Source organism: Saprolegnia diclina, assembly GCF_000281045.1.
Source record: "Saprolegnia diclina VS20 unplaced genomic scaffold supercont1.13, whole genome shotgun sequence".
NCBI lineage: Eukaryota > Oomycota > Saprolegniomycetes > Saprolegniales > Saprolegniaceae > Saprolegnia > Saprolegnia diclina.
The window spans coordinates 517071-532404 of NW_008246080.1; the positions used below are offsets into that span (position 1 = coordinate 517071).

At 59.4% G+C, this 15334-nt stretch overlaps 8 protein-coding genes across 10 annotated transcripts; 6 read left to right on the plus strand and 2 right to left on the minus strand.

Moving 5' to 3' along the window:
• The first annotated feature begins 789 nt into the window (after positions 1–789).
• On the plus strand, positions 790–2176 carry SDRG_05139 (hypothetical protein). The gene has a single exon (XM_008610836.1). It carries the CDS (start codon positions 831–833, stop codon positions 2082–2084), a length of 1254 nt encoding a protein of 417 aa, XP_008609058.1. The 5' UTR covers positions 790–830; the 3' UTR covers positions 2085–2176.
• Positions 2177–3060: 884 nt separating this feature from the next.
• On the plus strand, positions 3061–4377 carry SDRG_05140 (hypothetical protein; the record flags this gene model as incomplete). Its single annotated transcript, XM_008610837.1, has 1 exon — positions 3061–4377. One exon carries the CDS (start codon positions 3061–3063, stop codon positions 4327–4329), a length of 1269 nt encoding a protein of 422 aa, XP_008609059.1. The 3' UTR covers positions 4330–4377.
• Positions 4378–4690: 313 nt separating this feature from the next.
• Positions 4691–5503, plus strand: SDRG_05141 (hypothetical protein). The gene has a single exon (XM_008610838.1). The coding sequence runs from the start codon at positions 4899–4901 to the stop codon at positions 5448–5450; it is 552 nt and encodes a 183-aa protein (XP_008609060.1). The 5' UTR covers positions 4691–4898; the 3' UTR covers positions 5451–5503.
• Positions 5504–5623: 120 nt separating this feature from the next.
• SDRG_05142 (hypothetical protein) lies at positions 5624–7009 on the minus strand (the record flags this gene model as incomplete). The annotated part of the gene is made up of 5 exons (XM_008610839.1): positions 5624–5677; positions 5736–6133; positions 6190–6262; positions 6314–6382; positions 6437–7009. The coding sequence occupies 5 exons, from the start codon at positions 7007–7009 to the stop codon at positions 5624–5626; spliced, it is 1167 nt and encodes a 388-aa protein (XP_008609061.1).
• A 1071-nt stretch (positions 7010–8080) lies between these two features.
• On the plus strand, positions 8081–9021 carry SDRG_05143 (hypothetical protein). The gene has a single exon (XM_008610840.1). The coding sequence runs from the start codon at positions 8132–8134 to the stop codon at positions 8900–8902; it is 771 nt and encodes a 256-aa protein (XP_008609062.1). The 5' UTR covers positions 8081–8131; the 3' UTR covers positions 8903–9021.
• Positions 9022–9407: 386 nt separating this feature from the next.
• On the plus strand, positions 9408–10708 carry SDRG_05144 (hypothetical protein). 3 transcript variants are annotated; one of them, XM_008610841.1, is made up of 7 exons: positions 9408–9609; positions 9653–9789; positions 9843–9981; positions 10026–10142; positions 10192–10312; positions 10360–10432; positions 10479–10708. In XM_008610841.1, exons 1-7 carry the CDS (start codon positions 9457–9459, stop codon positions 10651–10653), a joined length of 915 nt encoding a protein of 304 aa, XP_008609063.1. In that variant the 5' UTR covers positions 9408–9456; the 3' UTR covers positions 10654–10708. The 3 variants fall into 3 exon arrangements, with proteins under 3 accessions (XP_008609063.1, XP_008609065.1, XP_008609064.1); XM_008610843.1 differs by having other exon boundaries at positions 10192–10300; XM_008610842.1 differs by having other exon boundaries at positions 9653–9981.
• Positions 10709–10769: 61 nt separating this feature from the next.
• On the minus strand, positions 10770–11903 carry SDRG_05145 (aspartate-semialdehyde dehydrogenase; the record flags this gene model as incomplete). Its single annotated transcript, XM_008610844.1, has 3 exons — positions 10770–11028; positions 11082–11845; positions 11895–11903. The coding sequence occupies 3 exons, from the start codon at positions 11901–11903 to the stop codon at positions 10770–10772; spliced, it is 1032 nt and encodes a 343-aa protein (XP_008609066.1).
• Positions 11904–13741: 1838 nt separating this feature from the next.
• Positions 13742–15151, plus strand: SDRG_05146 (hypothetical protein; the record flags this gene model as incomplete). The annotated part of the gene is made up of 3 exons (XM_008610845.1): positions 13742–14649; positions 14698–14782; positions 14831–15151. The coding sequence occupies 3 exons, from the start codon at positions 13742–13744 to the stop codon at positions 15149–15151; spliced, it is 1314 nt and encodes a 437-aa protein (XP_008609067.1).
• Between the last annotated feature and the right edge of the window lie 183 nt (positions 15152–15334).

Consider the following 15334-nt stretch of genomic DNA (forward strand, 5'->3'; position numbering starts at 1 on the left):
CCTCCGACGAGTTCCTTGTACTCGGTACGATCTCTCGCATTGTGCCACGTACTGACAATATTGGCTGTAGAACCCACGCCCAAGAAGCGCATTCGCACAACCGACGCTCCCGACCTCATGCTTGCTCGCGCCAGCGATATTACCTAGGAGACTGACACGCTCAAGTAGTAGGCGTTGCATAAACCCGCCCGTAGCGCACTTCCTGCAGGTGGCAACGCTAAACCCTTAACTACATTATGAAACATCATGTGTATAGTCCGTGTGCGGATGCGAGATGCTGTCCCAGTACACTAGCATCTTTTTTAGGACAAAGACGCTGCGCTTTGGAAGACTTTTGATCTGACCCCATACGAGTGACGTCCATCCTCCCAACGACGAGCTAGTCCATTGACGTCTACTTCGTGGTGTGCTCGGACTGGCCCACCACTGCTACAGGCCCGGTACTGTAGGGCAGTCATGAGCCATGAGCCGACGCAGTCGCTGCACTCGGCTCTCTTATGTCGAACCGATGCATCCGGATGTGGGCGTGGTACACATTGTGATCGGCACCGTCTCGGTCGTCGGCGGTTCCATGCATCGGGTTTGAAGCCAGCTCGTCCTGTGATCGACGGCCTTGGTGCTGTCGGCGTCTCGGGTGTCGGCGGAGACGGCGCATCTCGCCCTTGCTGCCTCCTGCACTGGCATCAATGACATTTCACCACACGAGCAGGTGGCACCGACGAAGCGCGCACCCGCCTCTCTCGCTCTCTTGTCCCACTCGTTACACAGTCGACCTACAGTGTACACGACGGGCACGCTGCGACAGTTGTGTCATTTTCAGCATCCTTCTCATGCTCGCCGAACGCAGCCTGTGCCTCAGCGTCGATGACATCCTGAGCGCCGAGAACTTCCAGCTCACGGCCACGGGCGAGTCGCGCTACTCGCTCGACACGGTCGGGTCCCTCATCTCGGCCGACGTGCCGCCGCACAACCCGTTCCGCGAGTCGCAGTCGTCGGCCGGGTCCGGCTGGAACACGAACGGCCATGACGGCTTGGAGTGGACCACCGCGCTCACGCGTCCCAACGATGACGACCTCTTCCACGTCCCGTCCGAAGACGTCTCGTCGACGTCGACCGCGTGGACCACGACCGCGTCGGCGACCGCCAAGACGACGCCGGCGACGCTCATATCCGTCTCGCCCATGGAGCTGCACTTTGACGCCAACTTGGCGCCCAAGCACACGCTTGAGATCGCCAATGTCTCGAAAGCGCAGTCGATTCTCTTCAAGATCAAGACGCCGTCGAAGTACCGGCAGCACTATGTCATCACGCCCAACAAGGGCGTGCTCCGGCCGTTGAGCGCGCTCACCATCTCGATCGAAATTCCAAACCACGAAGCCAAGCGGCTTATTCAGACCAACACGCGCCAATGCACAACCACATGGGCCCACCCCGTGAAGCTCGAGCTGCTCAAAGTGCACGACGACGTCTACGACCAGCTCGAGTGCATGGAGTACGACGAGCAGCAGCAGCTCCACGCAACGCTATGGGCGGCCGCGGATACGTGGCGTCTCGACGAGAAGATGCTCACGTTCCACGTCAAATGCACGCGCCTTCTCTTCCTCGAAGCCGGCGTCTCGCCACTCGCGTCGCCGCTCCACGTGACCGGTACCACCAACCAGTTTGAGACGTGCCTCCACAGCCTGCGTCTCTACAGCCTCGAGAGCTCGGCCATTGTCTACTTGCACAACAAGGCGTCGTCGCCGGTCGCGTACAAGGTGCTCACGACCGCGCCGTCCCGGTACCGCATTTCGCCGTCGTTCCAGCTCGTGCCACCCAAAGCGCGCGCCGAGCTCCGCATTTGCTTTACGCGTACGTTTCAGAGCTCGGCGCGCCACCTCGGCGGCGCGGTCCGGTTGAAGGACACGCTGCGCATCGAAGCCATCGTGCTCACGGGCTTGACGCCGACGGTCGAAGTCGAGACGCGCCGCTCGAAAGACGACATCAAGCGCATCGTCCAGTCCATGTGGCCCACGTTTGACACGGACGTCAAGAGCATGACGTACATCTCGTGCATGGTCGACCTCGTCGTCGCGGCCGAGTGAGATAATTGCTCACGTCTGCCAGCGTGCAGTCGTAGTACCATAGTTCGTGGGTCTCTTCCCTTTGTAAATAATGCAACCGTGTCGTCGTCATCTTGTGGGTGCAGGCGATCGAAGCCAGGCATGTGCGGCTGAGGTTCCCACGACGGCTGGCCATCGCTTGTGAACGCAATCGTTGTGCCAGCACGTGGCCACCGCAAGGCGTGTGTGACTTACGATCGAAAGACCAACTGTTGGTGTGACCAGGATACCCTTTCTGGCGCAGCCACGTACGAGTCCACGTCACTGGACCGCCTGCAGTGAAACAGCAGCATCGTCGTCGATTGCAGTCCAAAGGCACTGTCATCACAAGAGCCAGATGCCATCATCACAGACCAAGACGGTGTTGATACCAGATATCAAAGTGGCGTCTGATCAGATCAGAACGATGGGCATCGTTCGTGAAGCACTTCTAGTCGGTGCCGGCGGGTTACATCCCCACAGTAGAGCCGTCAACGCTGAGCTTGTTCGAGTATTTGCACTCCACCATAGCATCGCGCCGAGCCAGTGGTGCCACCAAGGCCATCAACATGACGGCGAATCTTAACGGACCGGGTGTCGTACACCGTACTGCAGCGTCCACATTGGCTCCGGGACCGAAACACCTTTGCTTGGCTTGTCCAAGGGAGTAGAAGAAGGGTATTCCCTTGGTCTTGTCGGTACAAACGTTTCCATAGGCAAGCGTACTGCCTCGTCCTCCTCGACCATCGTAGAGACACGAGGTGACGTCGCGTCGCGTGACAGCAAAATCGAAGTGCATAACTTCGATCTTCGAATTCCGCGAGCCACCACCGACAAGGTCCTGCGGCGGCGGTACCCTAGTCTTTGTATGCAAGCGAGCTCGTCGTGGACGTAGGACCACCTGCGGAGCGTGGAACGTTGTCCGATTAGACGAGTAATGCTGGGTGCTACTTGGGGCGCCAACCACACTACAATCGCGATGGAGGTGGCGGCCACCGTGGCGCACAACATGCACGTCGTTGCTGCTGCCGTCGCCCGCGGCGACGACGACGTCGGCGCCATCGAGCAGCTCCTATTCGAGAACATTTCCCTTCTCGAGACCCTCGAGACGATCCGAGACCCAGGAAGCACGGTCCGGCGGCTGCACGACGCGTACGTGGTTCTTGCATGCACCATGCGCTCGTTGCCACAGATGCCGCGTGCGCTGGTTGCGATGGCCGAGCGCGGTGCGTCCTTGCTGGCTAGCTCTGCATCAACACCAACGATCAGTCCGGTGCGGGCCAACCCCCAGGACGAGGAAAGCAGTAGCCAAGTCGCTCCGTCGCCATCGCTCCGACTAGAGCTGGACCCACCGGTCGTACTGGCACATCTCGACGCCAACCTGAGCCGACAGCAGTCGTTCACGCTCCGCAACCCGTCGAACAAAGTAGCGCTGACCTTCAAGCTGCGCACGCCCAAGGCGCTTTGGCGACAAATCATCGTGACGCCCAACACGGGGCGACTCGGGCCGCACGAGTCGATCGCGATTGTCATCGAGCTCGCCGACGACGAAGTCGAATGGCTCACGTTTCGCTGCAGCGAGTATACAACGACAAAGACGTGGACGCATAAGCTCTTGGTCGAGTCGCGAGCAGAGGACGACGGCGACGGGGTGTCGTGTGCCAAGCAAGTCGGCCGCTTCAATATCAAGGCCACGCACCTCGGGCGGCTTTTGCCGCGGGCGCCGGCGCCGCGCCGCCTGTACCTGGCTTCGCCCCGGCTCGACTTTGCCTTTTGCACGGACGAAGAGACGCTGCAGTTCCATGCCTTTGGCAACACGTGTCTCTTTGACGTGCGCAACACGAGCAAAAGCGCGGCACTCGCCGTGAAATTCAAGACACTCTGTCCAAACCGGTACTCGATTGCGCCGCCGTTTCTCGTCTTGCCGCCCAGTAGCGCCCGCACGATCACGATCGCGCTCACTCGAAGTACGCGCAACCGCTTGTACGTCTACGAGAAGAGCCATCTCCAACTGCGCGACTGCCTCCGTGTTGAGAGCACGCTTGTGCCGTATTATGCGACGGTCGCGGCCGAGAAGTCGCGTTCTCCGAACGAGCTCGCCACTGTCCTCAACCTCGCGTGGCGCCACGTCCGCAAAGACGCCCTCCACATTGAGTACATTCCTTGCGCGTTTCGGTTTGCAATCGTATCGCCGCAAGCGTCTACGGGCGCCGGTTCAAGTCCACGACCACAGCCTTGTGCGGCCTGAACCAAAACAAACAAAATACATAGAAAATGCAGTGTCCTTGTCGTCGCAAGTGCTCGTCGACACGCGTCGTTTCGCGCCAGTCGTCGTCCTTGGCAGGAGCAGGAACAGCCAGGGTTGGTGCCGGTCGTACGCTCGCAGATCGCTACGTAGCAACCTTCTTGTTGGCTGCGAGAAAAACCGAGGTTGACGTCAGTTGAGGCAGGAACGTTGTCGATACGGTGGGCTCATACGTCGCTGGCCTGAGCTGCTGGCCATGGGAGGCTTGTGCTGGATTTGGGTTCGATTTCGGCGCGACACTTGGCCTTGCGTCTGACCACTGTGGTCGTGAGTCACTCGAGGGCGCTCTGTTGTGCATAAATACCGCGCTTCTGCGTGCGACGAAGATGGCCGACGACCTCGCGTCGGCGCTGCAGAAGCGGGTAGCGCGACGGCAAGGCGCTACTTGTCAAAAGTCATCCATCGAAGCGGGCGGTTGCCGTTGGGGAGCCGTTGCGGGCCAGCACGTTCGACGCTTGTCACGTTGCCACGTCACAGGCGACTGATTTTCCGAAACCCTGCCACCGAGAAAGATGGTCGTGTCGCCAGTCTTGGAAACGATGGGTCTTGTCCAGAGCCTGCCGCGCGACGATAGCCGCCAGGTGCATCCGCTGGCCGCCTTCCCCGAGGCCTTCTGCGTCAAGCCCTCGACCACCCAAGACCAAGGCGTCGTGTGCAGCCCGAGCAAGCATGTCGCGCTCACACTCGTGCCCGGCGCGTCGGCCATGGCGGTCGTCCACGTGACCAACCCGACCAAGTACCTCGTTGCGCTGCATCTCTCGGCGTCGCGCGACTTGTATGCGATCCGGCCAGCATATACGTGCCTGCCGCCGGGCCGGACGATCGCAATCGCGATCACTGTCTCGGCCGCCGAATGCCTCCGCGTGCTCAATGCGCCGGCCAAACCCGACACACTCACGCTCGCGACCGCGTCGTTCAAGGACGTGCCAGCCTATTTACACAGCCGGCTACAGACCGACGTGGTCCAAGACGTCTGGCAGCAAATTCCGCCAGAGTACATTACGGCGACGACGCTGCATGCCTCCTGCAGCCCGTGGACAACGGCGGCCGACGACGAGCCATGACGCACGTCTTGTACCATCTTATTCGAAACCCTAATATATATATGTATATCGCATCCTCCATCGGGTGGCTGGCGGCGCAAGCGGCCGATCGACCACCACCCATGGCAGCGTCGGGCGTGCTGTACAGTGGAATAATGGCAGCAGAGAGACGAAGCGGGAGTTGGCCCGATCGCTTACGATGTAGGAAGGGGCGGCGCGGTCTTCGGGCCCTTGTTGGACCGTCGACCCTACGCCCATTGAGCATCAGCATTCGCAGGCAAGGTGTGTCGTGATGACGCATCCTACCTGACCACGACCGCCGTTGCCGTCGCCGCGACCGCCGTTGCCGTCTCCACGACCGCCGTTGCCGTTGCTGTCACCGCGACCACCGTTGCCGCGAGGATGACTGCCGCCGTCGCCACCACCGCGGCCGCCTTCTGGCTTGGGCTTCTTTCCTCGGCCCGACCGGCTTCGCCCGCGACCACCACGACCACCCTCGTCCGTCGGTGCAGGCGGCATCTCGAACGTCATAGAGGCAGCATTCAACGACGCGGGGAGCGGCGGCGGCAGGGGCGGAGCGGGCGCGCTTGCCACAGGGGCGGCCTTGGGCATGATGCGGAACATGCCGGGTTGAAGCTCGGGCTTGGGCTCGTCGACCACAGGCGCGCGGTCCTTGCGACGACGTTCGCGTTGCTTGCGTTGGCCTAAGCATATCCATGCATGAGCATCTTCTTTGTGCCAATTCGGGATGATGACGCACCCGTTTTGGTCGTGTCGGCCGCTGCATTGACATCCATCATGTCGGTTGATGACGTCTTCTTGGACTTGCCCTTCTACGCAGCGTCATCATTCAGCCAAATGACAAGGATGTGGTCGGAGAGTACCTGTGCAGCCTTGTTGGGTTTCTGCGACTTGCCGTTGCGCCCAAACGTCATCGTCGACGCGCTTCGCAGCTAGTAGAACGCCACGTGTGCGGATGCTTGTGCGTCAGGAGAAGAGGGTGGTACCTTGGCTTTGCTGCGGCGCTCGTTCAAAAACTTGACGAGCGCAGGCACGGGCTTGGCCTCGGCGTCGTCGCCGTCGGCAACCATCGGCTCGGGCACCGTCGGGTTCTCGAGCTCCTCGAGAAAGACCACAAACTCGGGGTCGCGCTCGTACGTGTTGACCTTGTTGTCGCGTCGCCGCTTCTCGCGGGGCAGTTTTTGGTTGGGCGCGACCGCCGCTTCGAGCACGGCTGCGACGCCATTGCTGCTTTCGACAGCCTTGCCGTTGAGCGCGGCAAGCACCTTGAGCAGCTCGTCCGGGTCCTTGCGAAAGTGCAGGTACAAGCGCGCGGGCATCGCAGGCATGCCATTCTTGGTCGGCTTGCCGGCTTCGAAGCGGTAGAAGGCCGGGCACGCCGCCTGGACCTCCTTGAGGCTGGGCTCACTAAGCGGCGCGTCGGCGTCAATGGGCGCCGGCAGCGGGTACCCGCAGAGACCGACGGCCTCGGCGCGGGTCGCGTCGAACGGGAGGTTGCGGACAATCAGCTTCTTCCAGTGCATCTTCCTGCTGCCGGCCGTTGAAAAGGGATTTGGCATGTAAAATAGTGTTTCGATAACACGATTTCCGATAAGCAACAAAATGGTGTGGGGATCGTTTCTCTGTCGTTGACGGCAACGACAGTGGCGTCACTCGCGGCTCGATCTACTCCACACGTACTGTATCGGGCGCGACAAAAGATAGATCGGTCTCGTCCAAGCGTTGCGTAATTCTACATCTCGTCGGCTTCCTTCCATCGATCAGGCCAACGAGTAGCATGGCTTCGAGATATGCTTCACACTATTTCGGAAAGATATACGTATCCGGACGAACTTAACGCCACACAGAACTTACAACACGGTCGTTCGTGGCTCGGCAATCGGACCGAGGCCATGCCTTGGGCGACTTACCGCAAGGGTAATCTCAAAACCTCTGAAATGGCATATTTGACGTTGCAGTATGCGTTGTGGAAGACTTGGTGCAACACGCCCGCAGCTCACACCCGCGGGTCTTTGCAGCCGCGTCCTGTTTATGAGCCGACGCCGATGGCTGTCGATGCAAAGAAATGGCACCGCACCGACAGTATTTCAGCGCTGACCATCTGGCTTCTGGCGATCGCAAAACGCCGATTTCGGTTCGGTCTTGGTACACTGTATTCGATGGGCGACCCGGAGGGTGTGGCTGTGCAAGTCCACCACTCGCTACTGCCCATCCATCCCTCTTCCACTGCAATTGCCTTATCAAAGACGCAAAGTACGACGAAGGACACGGCCAGCATCTCCGGAGAATTGGGCGGAAAGACGCTGCCGCCGCGACTGCGATATGCGCGCCGTACGCTTGCAAACACGGGAGGCGACACAATTCTGACATTCAAGTTCGCGCTGGACGCTGGATGCGCGCACGCGTTGATTTGATTCGTCGACAGCTGGGCAGACCCGCCTGTCCGACGTGGGCGATGCCACTCTGTACTTGGCTAAGGGAATTTCGGAAGCCGAGATCCCACGGTCCATTGCGCACGCAGGTCACCCAGCTCGCTTTGCCACCTGGTGCCGCGTGCGACGTTCGGTGGCATGGATACGCCGCGCACGAAATACACGCTGCGCTGCTTTGCTTTCAATGCACCCAGGAATCGTCGCAGCACTTTTCGATTTCCGTTGGACCCACCACCACTCAGACACAAGATGGCCCCGAAAGTTGTGTCGGTCAACGACGTCATCCGCGCCATGTCCAAGGGCGACATCACCGTCACCAAGCCGACCGACCCGGCGCTCAAGAACACGTCGTCGGCCTCGAACGCCGAGCTCGAGAAGGAGCTGCTCAACTACGGCATCCACGCGGGCAAGTCGGAGCGCAAGTACCAAGAGCTTGTGCTTGGCATGGTCAAGGACGACATGTTCTGGGTCCGCAACTACTCGCTGCACCCGAACGCGCACCGCGTCCGCGGCTGGATCCGCCGTCACGACCGGTTCCGCGCCTGCATGCGCGAGATGGTCAAGATGATTGCGCGCATTCCCGACACGGCGTCGACGGCCCGCGCGCAGCTCGCGTACAACTTGGGCGCCAAGTTCAACGCGTTCCTGACCGAGCTCGACGACCACGGCAACTTTGAAGACGCCGAGCTCTTCAAGTACTTTATCGACAACATTGAGGGCTGCTGGGAAGACTTTGAGGAGCTCGAGGCGCAGCACGCCGACCACTCGATGACCGACCAGATCGTGCATCGGCTCGAGAAGCTCATCGCGGCCCAGGGCAACGTGAGCCAGGCCGAGCTCGTCGAGCTCCAGTACAACTTTTACCTCTTTTACCGCGGGTCGCTGGCGCACTTGGCGCTCGAAGAAAAGACGATTTTGCAAAAGTGGCTCAACTTGACGCCGCAAGAGTACCGCCATTTCCGCTCGTACCTCTCGTGGAAGCACATTCTGACGTACTACAAGTTCTTCAAGCTCCTGTAAGGAGCGAACGACTTATCATTTAGCGAGTTAGGACCCTTATATATACCGTATTGTATTAACAACGACGAGTTTTGCGTGCACGCAGCAATCGAAGCTGCGGCGCCGCCTACAACACCATATTCTTCTTCTTCCATTGCACTTTTCGTGAAGCGCCTCAAAGGATTCCCAGTGCCTTGTCACCGCTCCACCTCGAGCCGCTCGTACGTCAGCCAAAGCCACCGTCCATGCGCCAACTTGGCGGGGATCGGACTGCATGCTACTCTTGTGAATGGCCACTATGCTGCACATCGCTCGCAGCCTTCGTGCACGCATTACGTACGACTGCTTTTCCGGTGTAGGTGGCCAGCGGGCACTTGACTGCCGTTCGCTGTTAGCTGTTAGGTTCGGAATCGCCAAAGTCGAATCCACGCACGTGTCGGGAGGATTGAGTAGCCGCCGACGTCCTACACTTTCGACAGAGTACTGTTCAAGTCGTGGACTGACGCGATCACCGGGCGTTGCACGAGGGGGATGGGTTGCAAAGCTATTTCGGGTCGTGTCGCAGCAACAGTAGGATGATCTCGATCGAGATGCTCGTGAACGCGAGCAAGACGAGCGTCGCCAAAGACGAGTCCGCCGACCACTACCTCAAGCGCCTCACGCACCTTACGCTCACCAACAAGAAGCTGCACAGCATCGCCAACCTCGAACTGTGCCGGCATCTCAAGGTCTTTGAGCCACGATTTCGAAACGTGAGGGACGGTGTCGTAGGTGCTGTATCTCTACGGCAACCGGATCAAAACGATCGAGAACCTCGGGTTCGCGTCGCAGCTGACGCAATTGCATCTCCAAGACAATCGCATCACGCGCATTGAGGGGCTTGACGCGCTCGTCAACCTTGAAAAACTGTACCTATGACGTGGCAGCGCCCACGAACGAGCACCACATTGCACTTGCGTAGGTGTCTCGAAGGCAACCAGATCGCGCGGCTCGAGGGCCTGGAGCACTGCAGCAAGCTCACGGAGCTCCACTTGGCCAACCAGAGCGTATCGGCAGTTGGCTTTGCGTTGGACGATGCGTCATCGCTCGCGACGCTGAGCGTACGACGTCATCTGCTGTGCGCGTCTGAATGGCCTTTCGGTAGCGCTGCCTGCGCGTGCTCAACCTGGCCAATTGCAAAGTGCAACGCGCGTCACCGCTGGTGGTCCTTGGTCGTCTCGAACAGCTCAACCTGTCGCGCAATGCGATCAGCGACATGGAGGTACACACCGTGTCGGTTTGTTCATCGATAATAGCATGGACACGCATAGGACGTCTTTGCCCTCGTCGGGGGCCTCCGGTGCCTCCGCGACTTGAATTTGACTAACAACTATGTCAACGCGACGCCCAAGTACCGCGAAAACACCATCATCTTTTCCGGTGTCAACTTGCGTATGCCTCGCACGTGGCGTCTGTTGGGATATGATCTTACTCTTTAGAGGTGCTGGATGCCAAGGACATTGACGCCAAGCAGCGGGCGATGATGCAGTCGCATCTGGCCTTCAAGCACAAGTACGTATCGTCTCTCTGTCGACGTCGATTCCCAGCTCCGACGCAGGAAACGCATCGAGAGAGGAAAGGGCGTGGTCGAACCCGAGGCGAACGTCTCGCTCAAGCCGACCGTGTCGATACCGATGAGCAAACGACTTGGCGGGTCGGACTTTGACGTGCTTGGGAGCGCCATCTCGCGCCCCCGTAGCAACAACTGCGACGAGCACGACGACGGATTGTGAGCTTGCCGTGTAAAACGTCAATTTCGACAATGTATGCATCATCTACATCGTACTATTGCGCCAAGGGCAAAACTCGAAAAGCAGAGAAACTAAAGTGTACAAGAAAGCTCGGCTGTCTATGCGACTTGCTTGGCAAACTTGGACGGGTACGGCTTCTCGAGGTACTCGGCGATGAGTACGGCGTTGAGTGCGGCGCCGCGGAGGAGCTGGTCGCCCGAGACAAACAGGTCCAGACCGTGCTCCTCAAAGACGATGCTCTGGCGCACGCGGCCGACTTCAATGTTGTACTTGGACGTGGCGTTCAGAGGCATCGGGTACTTGTTGGCCAAGGGCTCATCGACAACGTCGACGCCGTCGGCCTGGCGCAGTAGCGCGCTACATACCATCAAACGCGTCAGATTGTTTCCGGTAGCTAAGACACCACGTACAGGGCATCGGCGGGCGCGATCGGGCGCTTGGTCTGGATCGTAATCGCCTCCGAGTGCGCACGCAAGATCGGGATACGCACGGCCGTGCAGCTGATCTTCATGTTGGCTTCGTCAAAGATCTTGTTGGTCTCCCACGTCACCTTCATCTCTTCCTTCGTGTACCCGTTGGGCTGGAAGACGTCAATGTGCGGAATCACGTTGAACGCCAGCGGATGCGCAAACACCTTGTGGGATGGCGAGGCGCCTGCGAGTGCGTCCTTGGTCGTGTTGAGCAGCTCGTCCATGCCCTCGACGCCGGCGCCGCTCGCGGCCTGGTACGTCGACACGATCATCTTTTCGATGCCATAGTGGCAGTGCAGCGGCCAGAGCGCCATGACCGCAATCGCCGTCGTGCAGTTGGGGTTCGCAATCAGCCGCTTCGAGCCAATGGACGCGCCGTTGATCTCGGGGATCACAAGCGGGACAGCTGGCTGCATGCGGAACGCCGACGAGTTGTCAATGACAACCGCACCGCCAGGCGCCGCAATCGCCTCGGCGTGCTCCAGCGCAAACGAGCCAGATACCGCGAGGAAGACATAGTCCATGGCCCGCGCGGCCTCGACCGTGAAGAGCTGGACCTCGGACGGCCCGAACGGCGTCTCGACGACCTTGCCCGCCGAGCGCGCCGAGGCGAAGAGGTGCACGCTCGTGACGGCAAACTTGCGGTCATGGAGGACAGCGAGGATCTCCTGCCCGACGGCGCCCGTGGCGCCCACGATACCAACCTAGATGACGAGCTTGAGCGCCAGCAGCCAGACGAGCCGGCCTGTATACCTTGACCATCCTGCTTGCGAAAAATCTGAAAATGGGATCGCACGGCTTGCAGCAGCGCCATTTGTGATTGGGCCATCGGGTCATGCTCGCGTGTGATTGGACAAAAGTAGGTGCGCCATCTAATTCTTATGGCGCAAACTCGGATCTTGTGGCGACGCCGTCGACGGGCTCGACGATTGACTGGACATGTGACCGCCTACAGGCAGCCACGAGATGCGAGGTCAAAGCCACCAGAAGCTTGCAATGTGCTTGGCAAAATGCGCGGCGCCATGACCTGATCAAACGTTGGACGCAACGTCGTGTTGTCCACGCCACACCAAAGCGCTACGACGGCGGAGGTATCACATACTAGTAGGTTTTGAGTTCACTCGGCGCAGAGACCCATTAACGACTGTGTGTCTACTTGGCCTTGGCGTCACGAGACTCGGCTCCGTGGGCGATGTTGCCTTATATATATGAACGTGTTTCGCGAAATCTTCAAAATTACACGAAGCCTTGGCATACGTAGAGACTAGCAATCTCCTTCTTCATTCGCTCGCCGGGCCGTAGCTACGCAGGCGGCGGCTCGTCTGGCTCTTCTGTCGTCGCCCTACGACGCTTGTGGCCACGGGAGAGGCACTGGACGACACGGTCGGTAAATTCTTTCCAGGAGGCGCGGTCGGCGGCAAAGCTACGCAGTTTGTCAAGGTCATCGGGAGACGCCAGCGACTGGAGACTGTCGCATTCGTCTCATTCCTAGTTGAAGCTGCACTGTTTCCGGAGGAAGACAACGTCCAGTGTGCGTGTGCTGCCTGGAGACAAGGGTCCAGACAGCTACTGCAAGATCTCTCCAGCAAGGGTATTTCATCTCTTATATACCCTTGCTGGAGAAATCTTGCAGTCGCGGTCGGGACATGGAGCCTGTCAAAAACGTATGCCGAGAGATCGCTTGCGTGGCGATGCCTCGGACCAACGGGCGCGCTGCAGAAGCACTGCGGGGCGTAGTACACTGCTGTCGGTCCGCTGTGACTGTGACGTAATGGCGCGCCGACGTCGGACTGCCATATTCCGACGCTACACCACACGGGGCCCATGGCCTCTGCGCTCGTCGTAGCGCAAGCTCGTGGACACTCACGGTGGTTGCACACGCGGCTGGTATCCTCATCCAAGTGCACTTGCTGCCGAGCGCCGTCATCGCTAAAGGCGGCGAGAGGACGCAAAGAGCCGACTACAACCCACGTCAAGTCGTTTCTTCGGCGCGGCACGGCGACGGGGCACATGAGGTGGCGGTGCCATGGACACGGCCGCTGCGCGACAGTGCACCTGGATGTCGGCCCTTCTTTCTCCGGCGCGAACCGTCGTCCGTACATTCAGCGCCCTGCGTATCTACCCACTGCCGTCGCTGGCCAAGAATGGGCGTCGACGGGCATCGCTTGGATGATGATGGTGGCGCCACGTTTTCTCATGCTGGATTCGTTTACACCAATTGGGTGCATTAGGCTTAACTTCAACGAAGGAATAGTGTGCTAGGGAACCGACACAATGACGTCGACACTGTTCGGCGCTGTACGTCAACGCTGCGGCATACGACAACTTTCTTCGACGTTTTGGGCCTTCTTGTCGTCGTGGTCATTCGAGGTTAGCTTCTCGGACCCATTCGGCGACCGCTTGAGATCGGCAGTCCGGCAATCTAAAATAGTATGCAACCGTATTGGTGTTGAGTATAAAAATACAATTCGATGATGTGCAAACTGAAACGATAATTTACATATTAATGTGATCCTATACAAACTATAGGCTAGAATAAAATTTAAAGTAAAATACCCATTTTGCTGCCGCAACACGTTGACAAGACAAAGCGCCGACCGATGGCCGGCGAACATGGGACGGCCACGCGCTTCGTCGAGGGCCGGAGCTTTGTCTCCTCATGGAACCACCTCTGCTCCATGGTGCTCAACGTCTATGGCCACGCGGCCGTCGTCCAAGCGCTCGCCGCCATGAGCCTGGCGGTCCTGTACCTCTACGTGCAAGGGCATGCGGTCGTCGACTTGAGCGTCTACGATGCTGTCGTCGTTGACCACGCAATCGCCGGTCTTGGCCTCTCGTTCCCCATCGGCTACGTTGTTTTGCTCAACCTCTACTACTCGGACGTGCACGACGCGCTCGGCGCCTCGCTCCTCCTCTTGCGCGTCACGTCGTGCTGCATCATGGGCGTCGCACTAACGATCTTCCTCGCCGAGTACTTCACGCGCCGGATCCTCATCTCGCTCGTCCTCTTTGGTTACGGCGCGTGGGGCTTCTTCTATGCGTGGAGCGTGCCCATTTGGCGCTGGTACATGTACGACGTGTGCGAGCACGGGCTCATGGCGTATCTCCCCGAGAGTCTGCAGACAATGCTGCTTCAAACGACGCTGCTCGAGTGGCTCACGGACACGTCGTTCTTTGACAGCATGCAAAAGTACTTGCCGTTCCTCATGCCACTCTCGCTCGCCGAGCAGCAGCGCGTCGTGCGCAGTCTCCCGGCCGACGACCAAGCGCGGCTGCTCAAACCAGGTCTCCTCCATTTGTTGCCCGAGACGGTGCAAGAGACGTTGCTGCCCGAGACAACATCGGAGCATAGTGGCGAGATCATTGTGCGCCATCGGCCGTCGTCGGCGGTTGTCGCCCAGTCGACCCCGAGCTACTCGTTCGGCTTTGACTTTGCAGCCGCCACGACCACGCCGCCAAAGGACGACCCGACGATTCTTGCTGACTTGATCAACGCGCGTGTTGCCTCGTACACTGCTTCTATATCGTATGCAGCGTTCTCACGAGTGGGTCGTAGGACCATCCAGCAAGTGGTCGCACTACCGTCGCCAAAGCTTGTGAACCGGACGGCGGCCATCTCGTCCTGCCTCTTTGTCTTCCAGGTACTCGAGAAATTATGCTGCGCAACGGACGCCAACGCGTGTTTGTAGCTCACGCGGTCGGCCAAGGCCCGCGCTCAGTTTTTCATTCTTTGCCGCGTCGTTCTGCTCTCCGTGCTTGGGACTGTGGCGTGTGCGTCCGTGTCGGTGCGCTGCCTCCAGCTCCTCGCCGCCCTGCCCCGGTCGTCGCAGCGCTACCTCCAGTACGCCCAACAGCTCTTGCTGCAACAGCCCTCCGTGCTCCGACTACGCCACGCCAAGGACAGCCATGGCGACGACGAGGACAAGCATCGGTCGCGCTGGGCCACCGTGTCCAAGTCGGTCCTTGCTGCTGTCGCCATTGGCTATGGGCTGCGCAAGCTCCAGCGCTAATCTGTAACCACCAAGTCGTAGAGATGCCACTTACTTCGTGTGCACATGCCACTTTAACATCACAAGTCGCTGCCGCCGGCGGTGGAGGTGGATGGTGGCGGTTGAACGACACAACTCTGGCCAGCGATCACATCTTCCATGGCGCCAGCATGACCTGCTGGCCTCATCTAGCCCATCCCATGC

Excerpts from the sequence above, each read along its gene's own strand:
- SDRG_05139 (XM_008610836.1), top strand. The coding sequence starts at position 831 with ATGCTCGCCGAACGCAGCCTGTGCCTCAGCGTCGATGACATCCTGAGC.
- SDRG_05141 (XM_008610838.1), top strand. The coding sequence starts at position 4,899 with ATGGTCGTGTCGCCAGTCTTGGAAACGATGGGTCTTGTCCAGAGCCTG.
- SDRG_05143 (XM_008610840.1), top strand. The coding sequence starts at position 8,132 with ATGGCCCCGAAAGTTGTGTCGGTCAACGACGTCATCCGCGCCATGTCC.
- SDRG_05144 (XM_008610841.1), top strand. The coding sequence starts at position 9,457 with ATGATCTCGATCGAGATGCTCGTGAACGCGAGCAAGACGAGCGTCGCC. Across the intron at positions 9,790-9,842 it reads CTCGTCAACCTTGAAAAACT|GTGTCTCGAAGGCAACCAGA; the intron begins GTACCTATGACG and ends GCACTTGCGTAG. Across the intron at positions 10,313-10,359 it reads CTTTTCCGGTGTCAACTTGC|AGGTGCTGGATGCCAAGGAC; the intron begins GTATGCCTCGCA and ends CTTACTCTTTAG.